This window comes from Candida margitis (genome assembly GCF_024628925.1).
Source record: "Candida margitis strain CBS 14175 chromosome Unknown scaffold43, whole genome shotgun sequence".
Lineage (NCBI taxonomy): Eukaryota > Fungi > Ascomycota > Pichiomycetes > Serinales > Debaryomycetaceae > Lodderomyces > Lodderomyces margitis.
In genome coordinates, this window is record NW_026261913.1 from 1 (window position 1) to 16,935 (window position 16,935).

General features: G+C 38.1%; 9 protein-coding genes across 9 annotated transcripts; 6 read left to right on the top strand and 3 right to left on the bottom strand. All coding sequences in view use genetic code 12, as the record gives it.

Annotated features, from left to right (window-relative positions):
- Positions 1–2,471: 2,471 nt before the first annotated feature.
- On the top strand, positions 2,472–5,129 carry CANMA_005116 (uncharacterized protein; the record flags this gene model as incomplete). Its single annotated transcript, XM_051817464.1, has 1 exon — positions 2,472–5,129. One exon carries the CDS (start codon positions 2,472–2,474, stop codon positions 5,127–5,129), a length of 2,658 nt encoding a protein of 885 aa, XP_051669248.1.
- A 259-nt stretch (positions 5,130–5,388) lies between these two features.
- On the top strand, positions 5,389–6,375 carry CANMA_005117 (uncharacterized protein; the record flags this gene model as incomplete). Its single annotated transcript, XM_051817465.1, has 1 exon — positions 5,389–6,375. One exon carries the CDS (start codon positions 5,389–5,391, stop codon positions 6,373–6,375), a length of 987 nt encoding a protein of 328 aa, XP_051669249.1.
- Positions 6,376–7,146: 771 nt separating this feature from the next.
- Positions 7,147–9,441, top strand: OPT7 (Opt7p; the record flags this gene model as incomplete). The annotated part of the gene is made up of 1 exon (XM_051817466.1): positions 7,147–9,441. The coding sequence occupies one exon, from the start codon at positions 7,147–7,149 to the stop codon at positions 9,439–9,441; it is 2,295 nt and encodes a 764-aa protein (XP_051669250.1).
- A 269-nt stretch (positions 9,442–9,710) lies between these two features.
- On the top strand, positions 9,711–10,508 carry CANMA_005119 (uncharacterized protein; the record flags this gene model as incomplete). Its single annotated transcript, XM_051817467.1, has 1 exon — positions 9,711–10,508. The coding sequence occupies one exon, from the start codon at positions 9,711–9,713 to the stop codon at positions 10,506–10,508; it is 798 nt and encodes a 265-aa protein (XP_051669251.1).
- A 41-nt stretch (positions 10,509–10,549) lies between these two features.
- On the bottom strand, positions 10,550–11,872 carry MET15 (bifunctional cysteine synthase/O-acetylhomoserine aminocarboxypropyltransferase; the record flags this gene model as incomplete). Its single annotated transcript, XM_051817468.1, has 1 exon — positions 10,550–11,872. The coding sequence occupies one exon, from the start codon at positions 11,870–11,872 to the stop codon at positions 10,550–10,552; it is 1,323 nt and encodes a 440-aa protein (XP_051669252.1).
- Positions 11,873–12,579: 707 nt separating this feature from the next.
- Positions 12,580–13,596, top strand: CANMA_005121 (uncharacterized protein; the record flags this gene model as incomplete). The annotated part of the gene is made up of 1 exon (XM_051817469.1): positions 12,580–13,596. One exon carries the CDS (start codon positions 12,580–12,582, stop codon positions 13,594–13,596), a length of 1,017 nt encoding a protein of 338 aa, XP_051669253.1.
- A 90-nt stretch (positions 13,597–13,686) lies between these two features.
- On the bottom strand, positions 13,687–15,288 carry SUB2 (ATP-dependent RNA helicase; the record flags this gene model as incomplete). Its single annotated transcript, XM_051817471.1, has 2 exons — positions 13,687–14,765; positions 15,063–15,288. 2 exons carry the CDS (start codon positions 15,286–15,288, stop codon positions 13,687–13,689), a joined length of 1,305 nt encoding a protein of 434 aa, XP_051669254.1.
- A 267-nt stretch (positions 15,289–15,555) lies between these two features.
- On the top strand, positions 15,556–15,954 carry CANMA_005123 (uncharacterized protein; the record flags this gene model as incomplete). Its single annotated transcript, XM_051817472.1, has 1 exon — positions 15,556–15,954. The coding sequence occupies one exon, from the start codon at positions 15,556–15,558 to the stop codon at positions 15,952–15,954; it is 399 nt and encodes a 132-aa protein (XP_051669255.1).
- Positions 15,955–16,003: 49 nt separating this feature from the next.
- PRO3 (pyrroline-5-carboxylate reductase) lies at positions 16,004–16,822 on the bottom strand (the record flags this gene model as incomplete). Its single annotated transcript, XM_051817473.1, has 1 exon — positions 16,004–16,822. The coding sequence occupies one exon, from the start codon at positions 16,820–16,822 to the stop codon at positions 16,004–16,006; it is 819 nt and encodes a 272-aa protein (XP_051669256.1).
- Positions 16,823–16,935: the final 113 nt, after the last annotated feature.

Sequence of the window (16,935 nt, forward strand, 5' to 3'; positions counted from 1 at the left end):
TCACTCATATCAGAGTTCTCGCTATCGATTAGAACTCGATTCTGCATACAGCCACGTTTGAACCATGTTTCCACAAACACTATATCTCATAAATCAGAGCATAAACATCAAAAAAGATCTGAGGGTTTCTTCCCCTTAGAGGGTTATAAAAAAAAGTTTCGCTACCAGTCGATTTTCCGAGAGATCCAATGGAAGTGAAGAAAAGCTTTTGTTTACAATACCAGAAGTGCTGGCTGTTAAATTGTTTTGTTATACAGAAACGCGAAGTATAGTTGTGACACATTATGCAATGCCGGTAGTATCGAGAGACGTATGATGCAAATGCTTACACTCTCGCGTATTCATAGCAATAGTAGAAGCAAACGTAATAGAAGTCGCGTTTATTGCACGAAGGGTCTTTTGTGAATTTCTTTTTTTTCTTCTTTTATATTTCTTTTATTCTTTTCGGGTTTTGTGTATGCGCTATTTTACAAAACAGTCGGATGTAAAAATTAAAACAGATGGAATATGCTATAAAAGTACACTGAGTAATACCCGATCTTGCGTATTGGTAATGGCGTTTGTTTAGTACGGAATTACAACATCATTACCTATTCTCAGGCTCCCTTTCAAATAGTGTCAAGTTAAAGTTACAGTAACCTGTTTTTCTTTGTAAACAATCGGTACAGTTCTTGCAGCATAACCAGCTAGTGCAGTAGAAAGTAAACATATGGCCATTTACGCTTCAGAAAGAGAGAGAGAAGGGTTTTTCGGATTCTGCGTATGCTCTGATCCAAGTCATGGAAAAGGAATATCTTTCCATACAAGCCTCTTTTTTGAGTCATTGCATTGTAAACTATCCTTTTGTGGGTTTCTTCAGGAGGTTTTTCTTTATTGTTGATTGATAATTGGGCATATATATATATATTTCAAACGCATTAATTCCTCCTAGTACACATTTTTTGTTCTTCAATCTAGTTTATGCATGAAGGTAACTGGAAAAGAGAATACAATAGTTAAAGGGGAAAGATACGTTCGTTCAATTATTGTCGTGTTTCCATATATTGTTGGGTAGTGTCTCGTAATATGCATATATGTACGAAGCCACCACAAAATATGCCAAAGTTATGAACACCATTCTTTTTGTTTTATTTTTATTTTTCTCGATACCCGGGAATCCGATGCGGACGTTGTAGCTGGTGAGTATATGAGAAGATACGGGGGGAACCTCTGACTGGCTTGTCTATTTTTGTTTTTCAATATCTATAAATATCACCATCTAGGGGGCGATGAACAATTCAAAGGCGTAGTTCAAGGTGACGGGGATTATAGTCTATAAATAGCATCATATTATGGCGTAGTAGGGTGTTATTCAATTAAGACGGGTTACGCGCGGGGCAGTGATACGGCGGATGGAGAAAAATAAAAAACAATACAGACTTAAATTACTGGCGAGAGAAGTCACAGTTTCATTTATTTTTAGAATTTTACAAAACCTTTAAACAAAAGTACACAAGTGTTTGCAGTTTTGGAATATAGAAGTACAACTTCGATATTGATCGTAAGTTGCAGTTGGTAATACTGATGTTTTATGTTTTATGTGTTATGAGTGTGAGTGAAAGGTGTATTACTAATAGATATATTCTTTTGAGAAGACACATGCATTATGCATATAACATCATCATTCCACAGATTTAAATACGCATAAGAGTATTACTAACTCACACAGAAACGTATTTTTACTCCTATTGTCTAAAGTCAGTCAGTCAGTCATAAATGTACATTGTGCTATTAATAGTTTGTACTGGAGGTTATGAACTTTATACATTTTCTTACTCCTTTGTATTATTGGGTTTTAGTCACAAGGAGCTGACCCAAACTCCTTACCTGATGTTTTATAAACGATCTGATTTCCTCCTTTTTACATCGTTTAATTTTACATCGTTTCTATTTCCCTTCCTTTTTCCTTCTCTTGACGTTATTGACACAATTTCACAATTTTTTATTCTTGGCTTCTATTGAAAGCAACAAAAGAAGGAATTTATATACAACCTTGCTACTTTTCAGTTCAAGCATAGTATTATAGAATATTATTTTATTCCTCGGATAATCAGGTTTAAAAAAAGAAAATAATTCAAGGGGAAGTGGAAAGACTGAGAATCTTAAATTTCTTTTTTTTCTCCTGGCAACCCTTTCAGCAATTAAGAGAGACTTAGAGACAATATATACATAATATACATAATATACAAAATCAGTCAGAAAACAGCAACTATCACTTTGACCAAGAAAACACACACGTTGATGATACTATAAGCATACATACCAATTACTGCTCCTATTACGACCCATAGACCAAAACAAGAAACATACAACTGATCCACATCCAAAAATCTCAACAACAACACCGTTTTTGTATCTATTAGATTTATTACGTTTTTTTGCTTCAGCCGTAACGATTTGACAGCTACCAGCCACATATAGAGATACACACAATGTTTGAAAGAAAGATAAAACTACCACAGACAGCTGATGATCAGGATACGGCAACAAAGACTGGAAACAGTAACAACAACAACAATAACAATAACATCAACAATAACATCAACAATAATAACAACAATAATAACAACAACAGCAACAACAATAACAACGGCAACAACCAAAACAGCAACAGGCTAAGTGCCAAGAGACTTCCAAAACCAAAACTACGGTGGATAGTTCACCCTCTTGCTATTGTACTTTATTCCTTTATATTCAACTTGGCCGACATCATACTATACACCAAACTCACAAAAGGCTACCACCTTGCCAACTTTATTCCCATTTCATGTTTATGTTGCGACGCATTCATCTTTCTCATTGTCATTTATGAGCGACATCCCAATATAGTCAAAGTCAATCGCCACTGGTCCAAGAGTTTGTACTGGTTTATTGACAAGGTATTGAAAAAAGCCGTTTGGCTTTTCCTTCTTGTTATGTGCATTTTGAATGTGGTGAGATTGTCCCTGGGTAAAATTTCTAATCCATTGGACCTTGGCAAGGAGACTGTTCAAAGCTTACACTTGACAAGTGCTCAGAGAATTGCCTATTTGATCATCAGCTTGTTTAGTTTATTGTTCAACTGTGCCTTGTTGGGTATCTGGTGGTCCACCAACATATCATCAGTCTACTTGTTATTTGCCTCAATCAACTTTATCCAAATATTGGTTAGTATTTCCATCATCCAGATCAATATCGATTTAATCAATATTTCTTATGATCGTTTTGCAAAGAGAATGCACAACTTGTTTATACTCAGTAGTGCATTCACCATTGGTCAGAGCATAATGGGTGAAACGATCACCTTGTTGGTTAATGACAAGAATAGATTGAGTCCTTTGATTGGACGATTGATTTTTGCCTATGACTTGTTGATCTGTTTCCTTGGATTATTGTACATTGCATGCACGGCTATCGCCAGTGTCAAGTTTGATTACAAGCCGTTGGAAGACTTGAATGAAGTCCCAGTAAGTGTACCAATTTTATTTGGCTGTGGTTTAGGAATCATGATTTTGGAGTTTTTGTGTACCAGGTACTTTCGGTTGAGAACAATGACTACTCATTACGAAGTCGAAGAGTATGACTTGTGTGGGTTGTCCCCTCATCAGAAGCACGGATGGAGCAAATTGATTGATTTGAACAAAAAGTACAATTCAGGTATTTCCGGTGATTATGTGATTTCGCTAATGGAAAACTATGTTCATGCCGATTTGCCAGGTATGAAATGTAAAGTCTTGCGGGTGTTTAACAAGAGTGAAAAAATAACACAAGAACAACAACAACAACAACAACAACAGCAGCAACAGCAACAACATCCATTCTCACAACAACAGTCAACGCAGAATGGAAAAAATAAAGAGAAAAATAATGGCACATCTGAAGACTCAAATGACTCTGACACCACCAAAGTGAACCATGATTATCATGATAAAGACGAGAAGAGGAAAATGTATCGAGCATTTGACGAACTAGACAAGGAATCAGTATTGTTCCTGAATGCACCTTCCTTACGCAGTGATGATTCTATCCACGACTTGGAAGAGCAGTTTAAACCATTGAGTAAAAACCAATTGAAAAAATTGGCTAAAAAGAACAAAAAAGATAAAGCGGCATTGGAATTACAAGCGTTGGAGAATAATACGGAAAAGTTTTATCAAGAGTTGATGAATACTCAAGCCCTTGTTTTGTTGACTGTAGTGGAAGAGTTTGACTTGAGTGAACGTATTCCTGGCTGGATTGGTAAAAAGATGAACAAGATGTTTGGTAAAAACGCGAAATTCCCCATTTTGTGTATCAAGTTTGGTTTATTAGGATTCCACTGGCCATTCAAGAGATCGACATTTTATTGCTCAGCAACAAAGAAGCCAATCGCTAGAAGTGCTAGTGTGCTTTATGCTATATCGGAGTGGAACAAGACGAATGAAAAGTGTACGGTGTTGTTGGATCCAGTTTACAAAGATGCTACATTTGAAGCAGGGGTTGATTATTCGGGATGGGTCAAAATCAATTTACCCAATAGTCATATTATCGATTTACGACCATTTGCTAACCAAAGCAGCACTGAATTTTTCAAAGCCATCAAGTACAGAAACCAAGAAAATGCATTCAAACAAGCCAAGGGACAAGTTATTGAATCCAACACATTTAATTTCGAAAACTGTCAAGAGATTATTGTCATGAATGATCATATTGCCAATAGTCGTCAACTGAATGGACAATCATCACAATTGCTTCACCCCGATTGGGAGTTTATTTACAACTTGGGTAATTATTCCAATGAGAACCACTACCGTTCCTTGCTTTTCCTTAAAGTTGACGATGAAATCATTGCCTCGTGTGTCATTTTCCGATTGGGTGAGACAATGACGTCGGATATCCAGGGTTTGAATCATGAAATTAGCAAAAAATACAAGGCGTATTTTGTCATGATGCAAGAAGTGATCAAGATTGGATTGAGGGAAAAAGTATCGTTTATTGATTTTGGCCCTACTACGGAAGATGCCAAGGTGGCTATTGGATGTAGTGTTGTGCCATTGATGGGATCTATTTATCCAAAGAGTAAGTTCATGGGTCCTATTATAAAGTTTGCTGCTAGTAAAGTTGACGTGTAGATGTGTTTATATAGCTTTGATTTTTTTTAATTATTAGAATGAATGAAGAGAGTTTATGAATTATGAGTTGGAACAAAATGTGTGACGTAGATTCTTTTCTTTTCCTTTCCTTTTTGCAGTTACTATATGCCTACCCCATTTGACAGGATATGCGCTACCCACCTCAGGTAGTGGCGAAACGATTCGTTGTGCGTGGCAATCAAAAGAAAATAATTTCACCAGATATCTCTGACCAAAAAAGAGGTCTTTTACTTCAAACATGTCACCATCTACATCACCGACACAGGAGCTGTCAATATACGACAAGCATGAACAACAGATCTCTTCAAAAATCAATGACCTACGTCACATACTCCAAACGAAATTCCACATTACTTTGAATGAGTTTCTTTTCCTATCGTCATTCATATTCAACTTCTTACTATCGCGATTGATCCATTATTCATCACCCCAGGAAGAAGTGTACAACTATTACAACAATAAACATAACTTTTTCAATACAGTGTTTGTCAAACGCGGATGGGGATGGACCACTTTTGTTCTTATTGTATTTTATGCCGTCATTATCATTCCCAAATTATTGGCCAGAAGTAATAGCTCCAACACCCAACGAGAAAAGAGAGTCGAATTCTTATTTAAAGCAGTGGTGAGGTATGTATTAGTTACATTCTGGTGGATCTTGTTTACTCAATGGTGTTTTGGATTACCGATAATGGACAAGATCTTTGTCCTTACCGGAGGTGTTTGTACTCTTGAACCCAACCCAGCAACTGCTCAAACAACACCACCTCCAACTATAGCCAACCACCAATTAGGCCAACATTTTATCCAAGATTTAGAGACGTTGGTGTGGAAAAGCAATCATGTGTCTTCGTACCATTGTCGCAAATTCAAAGGATCGTGGATGGGAGGGTACGATCCCAGTGGACATGTATTTTTAATGATTCATTCGTCGATTTATTTATATTTCGAAACTGCTGCTTGGTTCAATTGGGACGAATTAAGCGCTTTTGTGCGCCAGTTGAAACAAAATATAATTGAACCAAGATCTTTGCTAGTCAATAGGAATCAGTTTTTGCGAGGATTAGCTCAAGTTGTGTTGATTGGATTGGTTGCATTGTGGTGGTTTATGTTGCTAATGACTAATGTTTATTTCCATTCTATTGTTGAGAAATTGTCGGGTTTGGCATTTGGATATTTCGGCGTCCTTGTCGTTTATGTGTTGCCGAGGTGGTTTGTAAATTGATCAACAGTATTTAGAGCAACGTGAAAAATAAAAAATTTAGAAGTTTAATTTAATGCTAATTGAAGGAAAAAGAATATACTTCATGTGTGGAAGGTGCTCCTTGTCGCTGTGGAAGCTTACAGGTGTATCTATTTTATTGATAGTCTAGTCAATGCGCATCGAAGTCATCGGTATCCCGATACGAGCCAATATGGATGTGGCATATTGTCTACAACGGCAATAGACGCAAAATAACGGGATATAAAGCAGTTGTGTGCTGATCATGGACAGTTATTTTTAAAACTGTGGCGCTTGAGCATTGATTGATTAGAAATCAAAATGAGTTGCTTTAGGAGATTAAATATTTAAAACAATGAAAGTAAGTGTTGAACGATTGTGGCGGTATTGTTCGCTTTTGCCGTATATTTATTTGTGAAATTTCTTTTTTTTTTGTTATATGTTTTTTTTTAGTAATTTTGACACAATGTCAAAATTGTAATTCTCTTTTCTTAGATGGCTCAAAATGGACAGTCATTGGGTACAAGACATTGTTTCAAGCAAGGGGGCGGGTGCACGTGAGATGATGAACGGTGGTCAATCTTTAACACGGCATTTTAAGTTCAGGGGTTTATTGTTGTGTTACATTACAGTTTCATTTACGACTCGGAGTAACCCATTTTTCATTCGTTTCACCAATGGTATAAAATGGAACCCATGTACGCTTAGAAAATAATAGAACTTTAATATTCCCATTATTGCCAAGAACAATACACTTCTAAGTGATTTTACATCATGGCTAAAGATCTGGGTCTTGTTGAAATCACACAAAAGGTGAATGAAGTAGATGATCACTCGTACGACCAAGTGAAAAAAACATCGAGTGATATTGACTTTGATGTTGATATCGAGCCAGCAACTAGTAAAGAATCATTATTGGAACCAGATGTTGCTGAATTGCCCAAAGTTGTCCGCGAGATTGTGCCCTTAGAAGATGACCCAACTATACCGGTATTGACTTTCAGATATTTCCTATTATCAATTATATTCATTGTGCCTGGTGCATTCATAGACACAATGAACACTTTCCGTACCACGTCAGCCGCCTATTCTATCTTCTTTGTCCAGATTGCCTGTCATTGGGTCGGAAAATGGTTAGCAAAGGTGTTACCTGATAAAAAAGTTGGTTTTGGTCGGTTCAAATTTAGTTTAAACCCAGGACCATGGTCGATTAAGGAAACGGCCATGATCACAATAACTGCAAGCTCGGGAGCTACTGGATCACAAGGGCTTAATGCATTATCGTTGGCCGAAATATACTACGGCGAAACAGTTAATGCGGCAGTGGCAATTTTCTTTATGTGGACCATTGTGTTTGTGGGTTATTCCTATGCTGCTATTGCCAGAAATTTCTTGCTTTATGATCCCCAATTCATCTGGCCACAAGCTTTGGTGCAAACAACTTTGTTCCAAACACAGAACAAGTCTGATACGGATTCAAAGCAAGGCTCAAAACAAATGAGGGTGTTTTTCTTTGTGTTGATTGGTGTTTGCATTTGGCATTTCTTCCCTGAATATGTTTGGCCAATGACTTCCTCCTTGGCTTTCTTGTGCTGGGTCGCGCCAGAGAATTACACGGCAAATTTTATTGGCTCCGGTTTAGGTGGTATGGGGTTTATGAATATTACGTTGGACTGGTCCAACATCACCTCATCAATTATGTTGTATCCTTATTGGGTCCAAGTTATCCAGTTTATTGCATTTATTCTCAGTGCCTGGATCTTGATTCCTCTGGTTAAATGGGGTAGTTTGTCGAATTATAAATTTGGCTTGATGTCAAACAGTCTTTTTTTGGCTAATGGTACCAAATACCCAACCACCGAATTGTTAACTTCCGACTTGCAATTGAATGAGACAAGGTACGAAGAGTTGGGACATGTTCATTTGGGTGCTCAAAGAGCCTGGAATATGTTTTTCGACTATGCAGCATACGTTTCTGGATTCACATGGGTTGTAGTATTTGGTTACAAGAGCTTATCAGTTTCGTTCAAAAAGTTGGTTGCATCAAGAAAAGAAAAAGGCTCATTGAGTTTGCAATACACTGATCGTTTGAATAAACTTCAAAGTGCATATAAGGAAGTGCCGTTGTACTGGTACATGATTTTATTCGTTGCATCCTTTATCACTTTGTTGGTGATTCTCGCCACTGATAGTTTGTTTATGCCCTGGTGGTGCATGATTGTTGGGTTGGCATTTGGAATGGTTATTGTTACGCCCCTTGCGTGGTTATACGCATTATCCAATTTCCAACTTGCCATTGGTACATTTAATGAATTGTTATATGGGTACATGATCCAAAGTAAGGCCCTGAGACATCCAGCAGGAGCAACAGTCTACGGTGCCATTGCCGGTGATGCGTGGTACAGAGCACAATACATATTACAAGATCAAAAAATTGGTCACTATATGCATCTACCACCAAAAGCAGTGTTTTTTTCGCAAATTTTTGGTGAATTGATTGGTGTTCCTATAAACTATGCCGCTTTGCGCTGGGTCTTGTCGTCAAAAATGGACTTTCTTAATGGGACAAAGGTTGATACGCTTCATCAATGGACAGGTCAAGAAATTGTATCTTACAACACAAATGCGATCCAATACGTTGTTCTTGGACCCACGAGGTTATTCAAAAACTATCAAGTGTTGCCTTATGGCTTTTTAGTAGGTGCATTGGCACCAGTGGCCATATATGGTCTTTACAGGTTGTTTCCAAAATCAAAGCTAAAGTTCAACTTGTGGAATACCACAGTGTTTTTTTCGACATTGTCGACATTCTACGGTAACATATCAACGGGCCCCTTCTCTCAATTTGTTGGTGGTACCATAACCATGTTTTATGCGTACAGGTACAAGCATGACTTGTGGAAGAAGTATAATTACTTGTTGGCTGCGGCTATTGACACTGGTTACAACTTGGCCATATTGTTGATTTTCATCATATTCTCGTCAGGCAAAACGATAACCATGCCCAACTGGTGGGGAAATAATGAACAAAGTGTGGAGAGGTGCTTTGCATTGGCCAAGGCTTCCTAGTAGATTGTACACGCAAGCAGTTACAGTTTTTATAGATTTTTTAATACGGTCTAATGTTGACTTTATTTTCTTACTTTGATTTTATTTTTTTTCTTTTGCAACCAGAAACGCTTCTTCCCCTTTAGCATAACCAAACAATGCACGAAGCCGACTACCAGAATAAATCAGATTTTACGCATCACAGACGGGAACAATCACTGAGGCTTCTATGGCTTTTAGGTGAAATCTTTTGCCTTGGTTTTTTTGCATTCGTTACATTCCTATCACTTATGACATGCACGCCCTTAGTTCCACAAGGGCCCAAAACTATCGAAGTCAAAATTGAAGCCCATTCAGAGTTTGCTAAAAACACATTGGAGTTGATTCAACAATCAATCAAGTTTGCCACGTACTTGTCCAACGATTTAAGCTCGTTTGTGAATCAAACAACAAATGATTCAATACTACAACAAATGGACACCTTGTACAATGGAAACACCTACCTGTTGAATACATTTGGGTACTGTCGTAAAGATCAAATGGGAAAGAAAGTGGGCTGTTATTATACTGATGGATTGAACTTGATTGTATGCCTTTTGCGAGATGTTGGCTTCCAGTTGCGTAGCATAACAGCAAGCAATGATCAAATTATTGAAAATCAGTTTGTCCAATTGTATTACAACGGCATTAATCAGGCTTGTTCCTATCGTGCAACCACAACATTTCCATGTGTGTTACAGTTGTACAATGCTTATGGAAAACTAGTCAAATGGCTTGCTATTGTCGGGATATGTTTGCCTACTTTCTTGTTTGTCATTGGTGTGTTGGATGTGATCTTGTTTGTCTTTGTGGGAGTACTGTCGAGTTTACTTTATCGAATACGTTTGGGTACATTGACCGCCTGTGGTGTTTGCTTGAACCTAATATATTTATTGACGTATTTCACCTGGGACCACATCGATCAATTGATAACTCAGTACGAAATAGGTAAAGTTTCCTTCCAAACTGATAAATGGGTTAGTTTGAATATTCTTCTTGCATCTTGTTATGCGACTCTCTTGTTCCAATGTGGCTATAAAAAGAGATAGCGTTAGATATTATGTGTCATATATTTGGCTATAGCCTATATCTAGTTTCCGTACACCTTCTTAAAAGCTTGGTCGAAATCGTTTATGATATCGTCTATAAACTCAGTACCGACTGATACTCTGATTAATCCTTTAGATACACCAGATGCCTTCTTTTCTTCCTCATCCAATTGTTGATGAGTAGTAAAATATGGTGCTATAACCAAAGTCTTGGAATCACCCACGTTTGCCAAGTTTGAAGCAATTTTCAAATTGTCAACAACCTTGGGTGAGGCTTCGTCAAATGGATCAGAAGAAGTGGATTCTATATCCTTGACTGTGAAAGACAAGGCACCACCAAAGAACTTGGCATTGTTGTTAAAGTATTTCTTGGCCAATTCGTGAGACTCGTGTGATGGCAAACCAACGTAGGAAACGGAGTCAACATGCGGGTTCAGCTCCAACCATTGGGCCAACTTTAATGCATTCTCACTTTGTCTTTCCACTCTCAAACTCAAAGTTTCCAAACCTTGCAAAAGCAAAAAGGATCCGAATGGATTCAAAGCTGGGCCTAAATCACGCAACAACTCAATTCTTAAATGTCCAATATATGCACTCTCTTTTAATGCATCGTTCAAGATCAACCCATGGTAACCTTCAGAAGGTTTAGAAAACTGTGGATACTTTTCAGGATACTTTGTCCATGGAAATTTACCAGAGTCAACAACGACACCGGCAATGGTGGTACCATGTCCACCAATCCATTTGGTAGCTGAATGAACAACAATATCAGCACCATGTGCAATAGGATTAACCAAGAATCCACCTGCACCAAAGGTATTGTCAACAACAACAGGAATTCCATGGTCATGAGCTAATTTAACAATCTTTTCAAAGTCAGGAACGTTGTACTTTGGGTTTCCAATACTTTCCAAGTAAATTGCCTTGGTCTTGTCGTCAATCAATTTGGCAAATTCGTCAACGCTATCACCATTGACAAACCTAGTCTCGATTCCAAATCTCTTGAAGGCAACTTTGAATTGGTTATAAGTACCTCCGTATAAGTATGATGTACTAATAATGTTGTCACCAGAATGTGCTAAACCAGCAATGGCCAATAACTGAGCAGCTTGACCGGACGATGTGGCCAATGCACCGATACCCCCTTCAAGGGCAGCAATTCTTTGTTCAAATACGTCGTTGGTTGGATTCATAATCCTAGAGTATATATATCCAGGGGTTTCCAAACCAAACAATTGAGCACCATGTTTGGAGTCGTTGAAAACATATGAACTAGTGGCATAGATTGGTGGGGCTCTGGCTTTATGTGGAGCTTCGACTGGTTGACCAGCGTGCAATTGAAGTGTATCGAAATGGGATGGCATTGTATGTAGACAGTATTGTTGAAGAAATGTGTGATAAAAAAATAGAATGAGCTGTTTTATTTCAATGGATGTGGATCATGGTTCCATATATAATTTTCCATGAAATGGGTTGATATATAAACTGTGGATTAATCGCAAATCCAAAATTACACAAACCTGGAAACATTTCGGTAAATTGGTCTCATCGCACGTGACAGTTTTTAACCGCCAAATAATAATAAAACAGCTCACACACAAGCCGTATAAACTTAGAAAAATTTTTGCCTTTACCGGCAATGAATCGACTGAGTTCTAGAGTGCAACCATTGAGATTGCAGATTATATACTGAGAGTGTGCACGAGATATCAGTATATTTCGATGCAATGACTTCATCAAAGTTTCGATATTTGCATCAAGTTTGCAACAAATTGTTTGACAATTTTATTACTGCATTGACCACTATTCAGATAACATGCCTAGGAGTCAGTAGAAATTTCTTCAAATAATAGGGTCTATGTAAGTTATGTACCCGCAAGAGATGAAAAGCGTAAATGCTATTACTTACCTTCGTCTTTCTTTGGTTCTGTGTAATGAGTTTACGAGTTGTCTTAATTAGGAATTTTTAACGGATCAAATGTAAACACAACAGGACAAGATGCAAAGAAAACACAATTGTACACAATGTTTTGCCACCAACAGCACCTTTTAAACTTCAATTGCACTTCATATGAAGCAGGTTTATCAGTGCAGTGGTATCACACAGAAAGGGGAGCGCTGTAGACGGACTGTTAGGATTGAACACGGTTTTTGTTCCTACCACGTATCTCAAGCCAGTACTTTATCAAGGCATGATGATCATCGAAAGCTTCCGAATCCAAATAGTAAAAAGTCGAAGTACCATGATCAATATAGACAATGTGAGAGAATGAATGGGCAACATACGCCACAGGAACAGCCTACCATCCCTGGCCAATTTCAAAGCTTTGAATCAAAAATGGATGCACAGTCATTATCAGCCTCGCGACATGCCGAAGCCAACATGTCCCGCATGCACTTTGGCAACCCAAGACAATTACCACATCCAAGAGGTTACAATTTCGACACATTTACCGATTACAAACCCATCTCTGACAAGTCACGAGGAAGAGGATATATTTACATCTACACGATGCAGAGTTTCCTTCAGCCTCCCAAGGGCTGGACCTTTAAAGTCAAAAACATCCCCAACACGTCAACACGCAATCGAGACAAATGGATTAACTTTAAAAGTCGAAGCTCACCGTATATCTTGGTTAAAATCGGAATGACTACTCAATTACCAAATGTTCGTATCAAACAGTGGGAAAACAAGTGCAAACACGAACTTGTCAATTTAGGTCCACAAAATGAGCACTTGATTAAGTCTCGTTTACATTGGTGGCAAAAGTTTTTATGCTTGAGTATAGATGATGACGGCGACACCGAGATGAGGTTGAGTCGGTTCAAAAAGGATGGATTTTATTGTGAAGAAAATGTCAATACTGTTGAAAGTATGATTCATCAACAAATGCGGAAAAAGTATGGTAAAGGTGATGTTTATTGCAGTGGATGCATATCAGATGAGGCTTTAACGAGAAACAAGAATAAAGAGAAGGTTCCATTGCAGAATAATTACAACGTGCATGTGGAGTGGTTCTTGATCCCGAAACAGGACTTGAGGGATGTATACCGGCTTATTGATCAAACATGTAGATCCATAGGATGAGAGTTTCTACTATATCTTGAGCTACTCAATAAAAACTTTTACATTTCATTTAACTTTAATACAAAGCGTACATAGTACATATTCAAAAAATCAAGTGTTCATGTATGTTGATGGATCAACACCTTCTTCTGGGAACTCTGTGATCTTGACGTCAAATCTACTTTGAATCTTTTCCAAAACTTCTTCATCCTCTTTTGACGAAACAAAGGAAATACCTAAACCTTTGGTACCGAATCTACCAGCTCTACCAACTCTGTGCAAGTATTGATCAGCTTCATTTGGCAAATCGTAATTGATAGCCAAGTTGATTCTCTCAATATCGATACCCCTACCAAAGACATCGGTCGAAACACAGATTCTCTTGTTGAACTCCTTAAATGATCTGTATCTTTCAATTCTTTCTTCTTGTGGAATACCAGAGTGGACAGCAATGGAAGGGAAATTGCAAGCACACAACAACTTGTTCAATTCATTTGCTCTTTGAGTGGACTTAACAAAGATTATAACTTGATTAAACTCTAATGAATCCAACAAGTCAGACAATTTTCTGTTCTTTTCTTTTTCTTCCAATTTGATGTAATATTGCTGCAAACCGTGCAAGGTCAACTTGGCCTCATCATCGACATAAATCTCCAATGGATTTTGCATAAATTTCTTACAAACTGGACGGATGTCTTGAGATAAGGTAGCCGAAAACATCATAACTTGCTTTTGATGTGGGGTGGCACGGAAAATATCCTGAATGTCTCTTCTCATATCGATTGCTTCTAAAACTTTATCACACTCATCAATGACAAATGACTTGACATTATTTAATCTGATAGCTTTGTCTTGGACTAAAGCATGTAATCTACCTGGAGTAGCAACAACAATATGTGGACAAGTATCTTTGTTTTTCAATTTTTCAATATCTCTCTTAATTGGGGTACCACCGTAAAAGACATCGGTTTTAACATCAGGCATATATTTGGAGAATCTGGCGTATTCGTTCTTAATTTGATAAGCCAATTCTCTGGTGTGACAGATGACCAAAGTAGAGATTTCACCAGGCACAGGATCTAATTGCTGCAAGGTGGACAAAACAAAAACGGCGGTCTTACCCAAACCCGATTTGGCTTGACATAAAACGTCAGTACCCAAAATTGATTGAGGGATACAAACTTGTTGAACTTGATTTGATGTTAGTTAATTGTTTGGAATTGATTGAAGGACTTGCTTACTTGGGGATGGGCTAAAACTAGTCACATAAGTAGCTCTTTGAGAAACGTTCAGACTCGACTTATATCTTCCAGCTATCACTCTCACCATGGGTAGCTTATTGGAAGGGATAAATTTGACAATAAAACCTGAATTTTCCACTTCAAGACGGAGTGTTCAATTCTGTTCCTCCGCAGTAGCTGACATTGTCATAGCACCATCAAAAAGAAACATTGGTCACTTCAAATAGTAATAAAATAGTTACGAACCTTCTGATGGATGTTCAAAACCACAATCTCCGATAGCTCTCAACAACTCTGGCTTCAATAAGAAGTCTCTGAAACCAGTTGCATGAATACCAACATAAGAACCTTTTTTATCAGCTTCTTTGTCATTGGTGGCTTCACCATCACCACCTGCTTGGGTGGTGGTTGGCACGGCAATTTCTTCGGAGTCAGAATAGTCTAACAATTCTTCTTGACCTTCGTGAGACATATTGATGAGATGGATTGAGTTGTGTAATCAGTTGAAGTTGATGTCAAATGACTTCTTTTTTTTGTTCAACATCTAGTGCGTGTCAATTTTGTTCCTGAGCTTCTTCTCTTTTTGGTTGTTGAAATTTTTCACTTTCTCGTCGAGAGGGAGGTCGTGCAAAAGGTGACAGAATATGGGATATCGCGTTGTAGTAGTGGTAAATCGAAGTTTTGAAATTGCCCTTGAAGATCTGAGGTTGAATGAAAGGAATACCAAAACGCAGAAAGGATGTTTAAAACAGGTATCAGAATCAGACCATATGTATCTATAGTCAACAATGTCAATAGAAGAACATTCACTTATACCACTCCTAGGTACTTCTTCGACAAGGCACCTTCAGCTGAACAGCAAGAACAAGCATTCACAAAGGTAAAGAAGATATTGTCAGAGAACCCAGAATTAATGCAATTGACGGTCGAATTTAAGGAACTATTGAGCAAAAAGGGGCTTTTGTCTTCAGGAAAGCCCTCCATTTCTCAAATGATGAAGCTTTTGGCTGATAAGGAAGTGAGAGAACATGGCGCCAAGTTGAAGAATTTCTTGGACTCTAAAGAAACTGGATTGACGCAAGAGGAGTTAGCAACCTTGACTGGTGCATACATGTTCCAAAATAAAGATCTTAAATAGGATGCGAGTTGAATGTATATAGATTATGAAACCAAACTACCCACAATGTCTACTTTTTGGCAAAGGAGGCTGAGATATTTGCGGCTTCTTCAATTCCTCTTGCAATGGAGCTTCTTAATGCACCATCCTCCATCTTCAATATACCCCCGATCGTTGTTCCCCCAGGAGTGCAAATTTTGCTCTTCAATGCAGCTGGATGTTCACCAGTCTCAATTAACATTTTTGCGGTACCTTCCATCACCTTGGCTGCAGAGATCCTGGCAACATCATATGGCATTCCCATTCTTACTGCTCCATCAATCATTGATTCCATCATCAATAAACAAAAAGCGGGACCCGATCCAATCAACGAAGTAGCTATGTCCATATTCTTTTCTGGAATCGTAACAGTTAAGCCAATTGGTTCAATTAATTTTCTTACAAGCTCTTGTTGCTCCTTGGTCACATCAGGTGCAAACGAGATCGCAGCTGTTCCACAACCATATCTAGCTGGGGTGTTTGTCATCACCTTGGCCACATGTTTGGAGAAAATCGACAAGTCTTTCATGGTAACACCTGCCATCAATGAAATGATAAGCTGATCACCCGTAAGCGAATCTTTCACCTGTTCGTATACTTCTTCGTACATGAATGGTTTAAGGCCTAAAATGATGACATCAGCTTGTTTTACTGCCTTGCGGTTCTCCTCCACACCTGATGCCAATTCAATAATGGGTTCACCTTTAAATGCTTTAGATAAAGCTTCTGGCTCCGCAGTGCAGAGAATCATCTTCTTTGGATATGGCTCAAATTTAGACTTTAAAATTGCAGAAGTGATTGCAGATCCCATCACTCCGCATCCTAAAACGACAATTGTATAATCCTTCATCTTGGTGTGTCTATAGCTATTTCTCTCTTCACTTACTATGAGGTCTTGCAAGAGAACAGGTGGGGCTGTATTACTCGACATTTTGAAAAATTTCAACATTTGGAAATCACCGC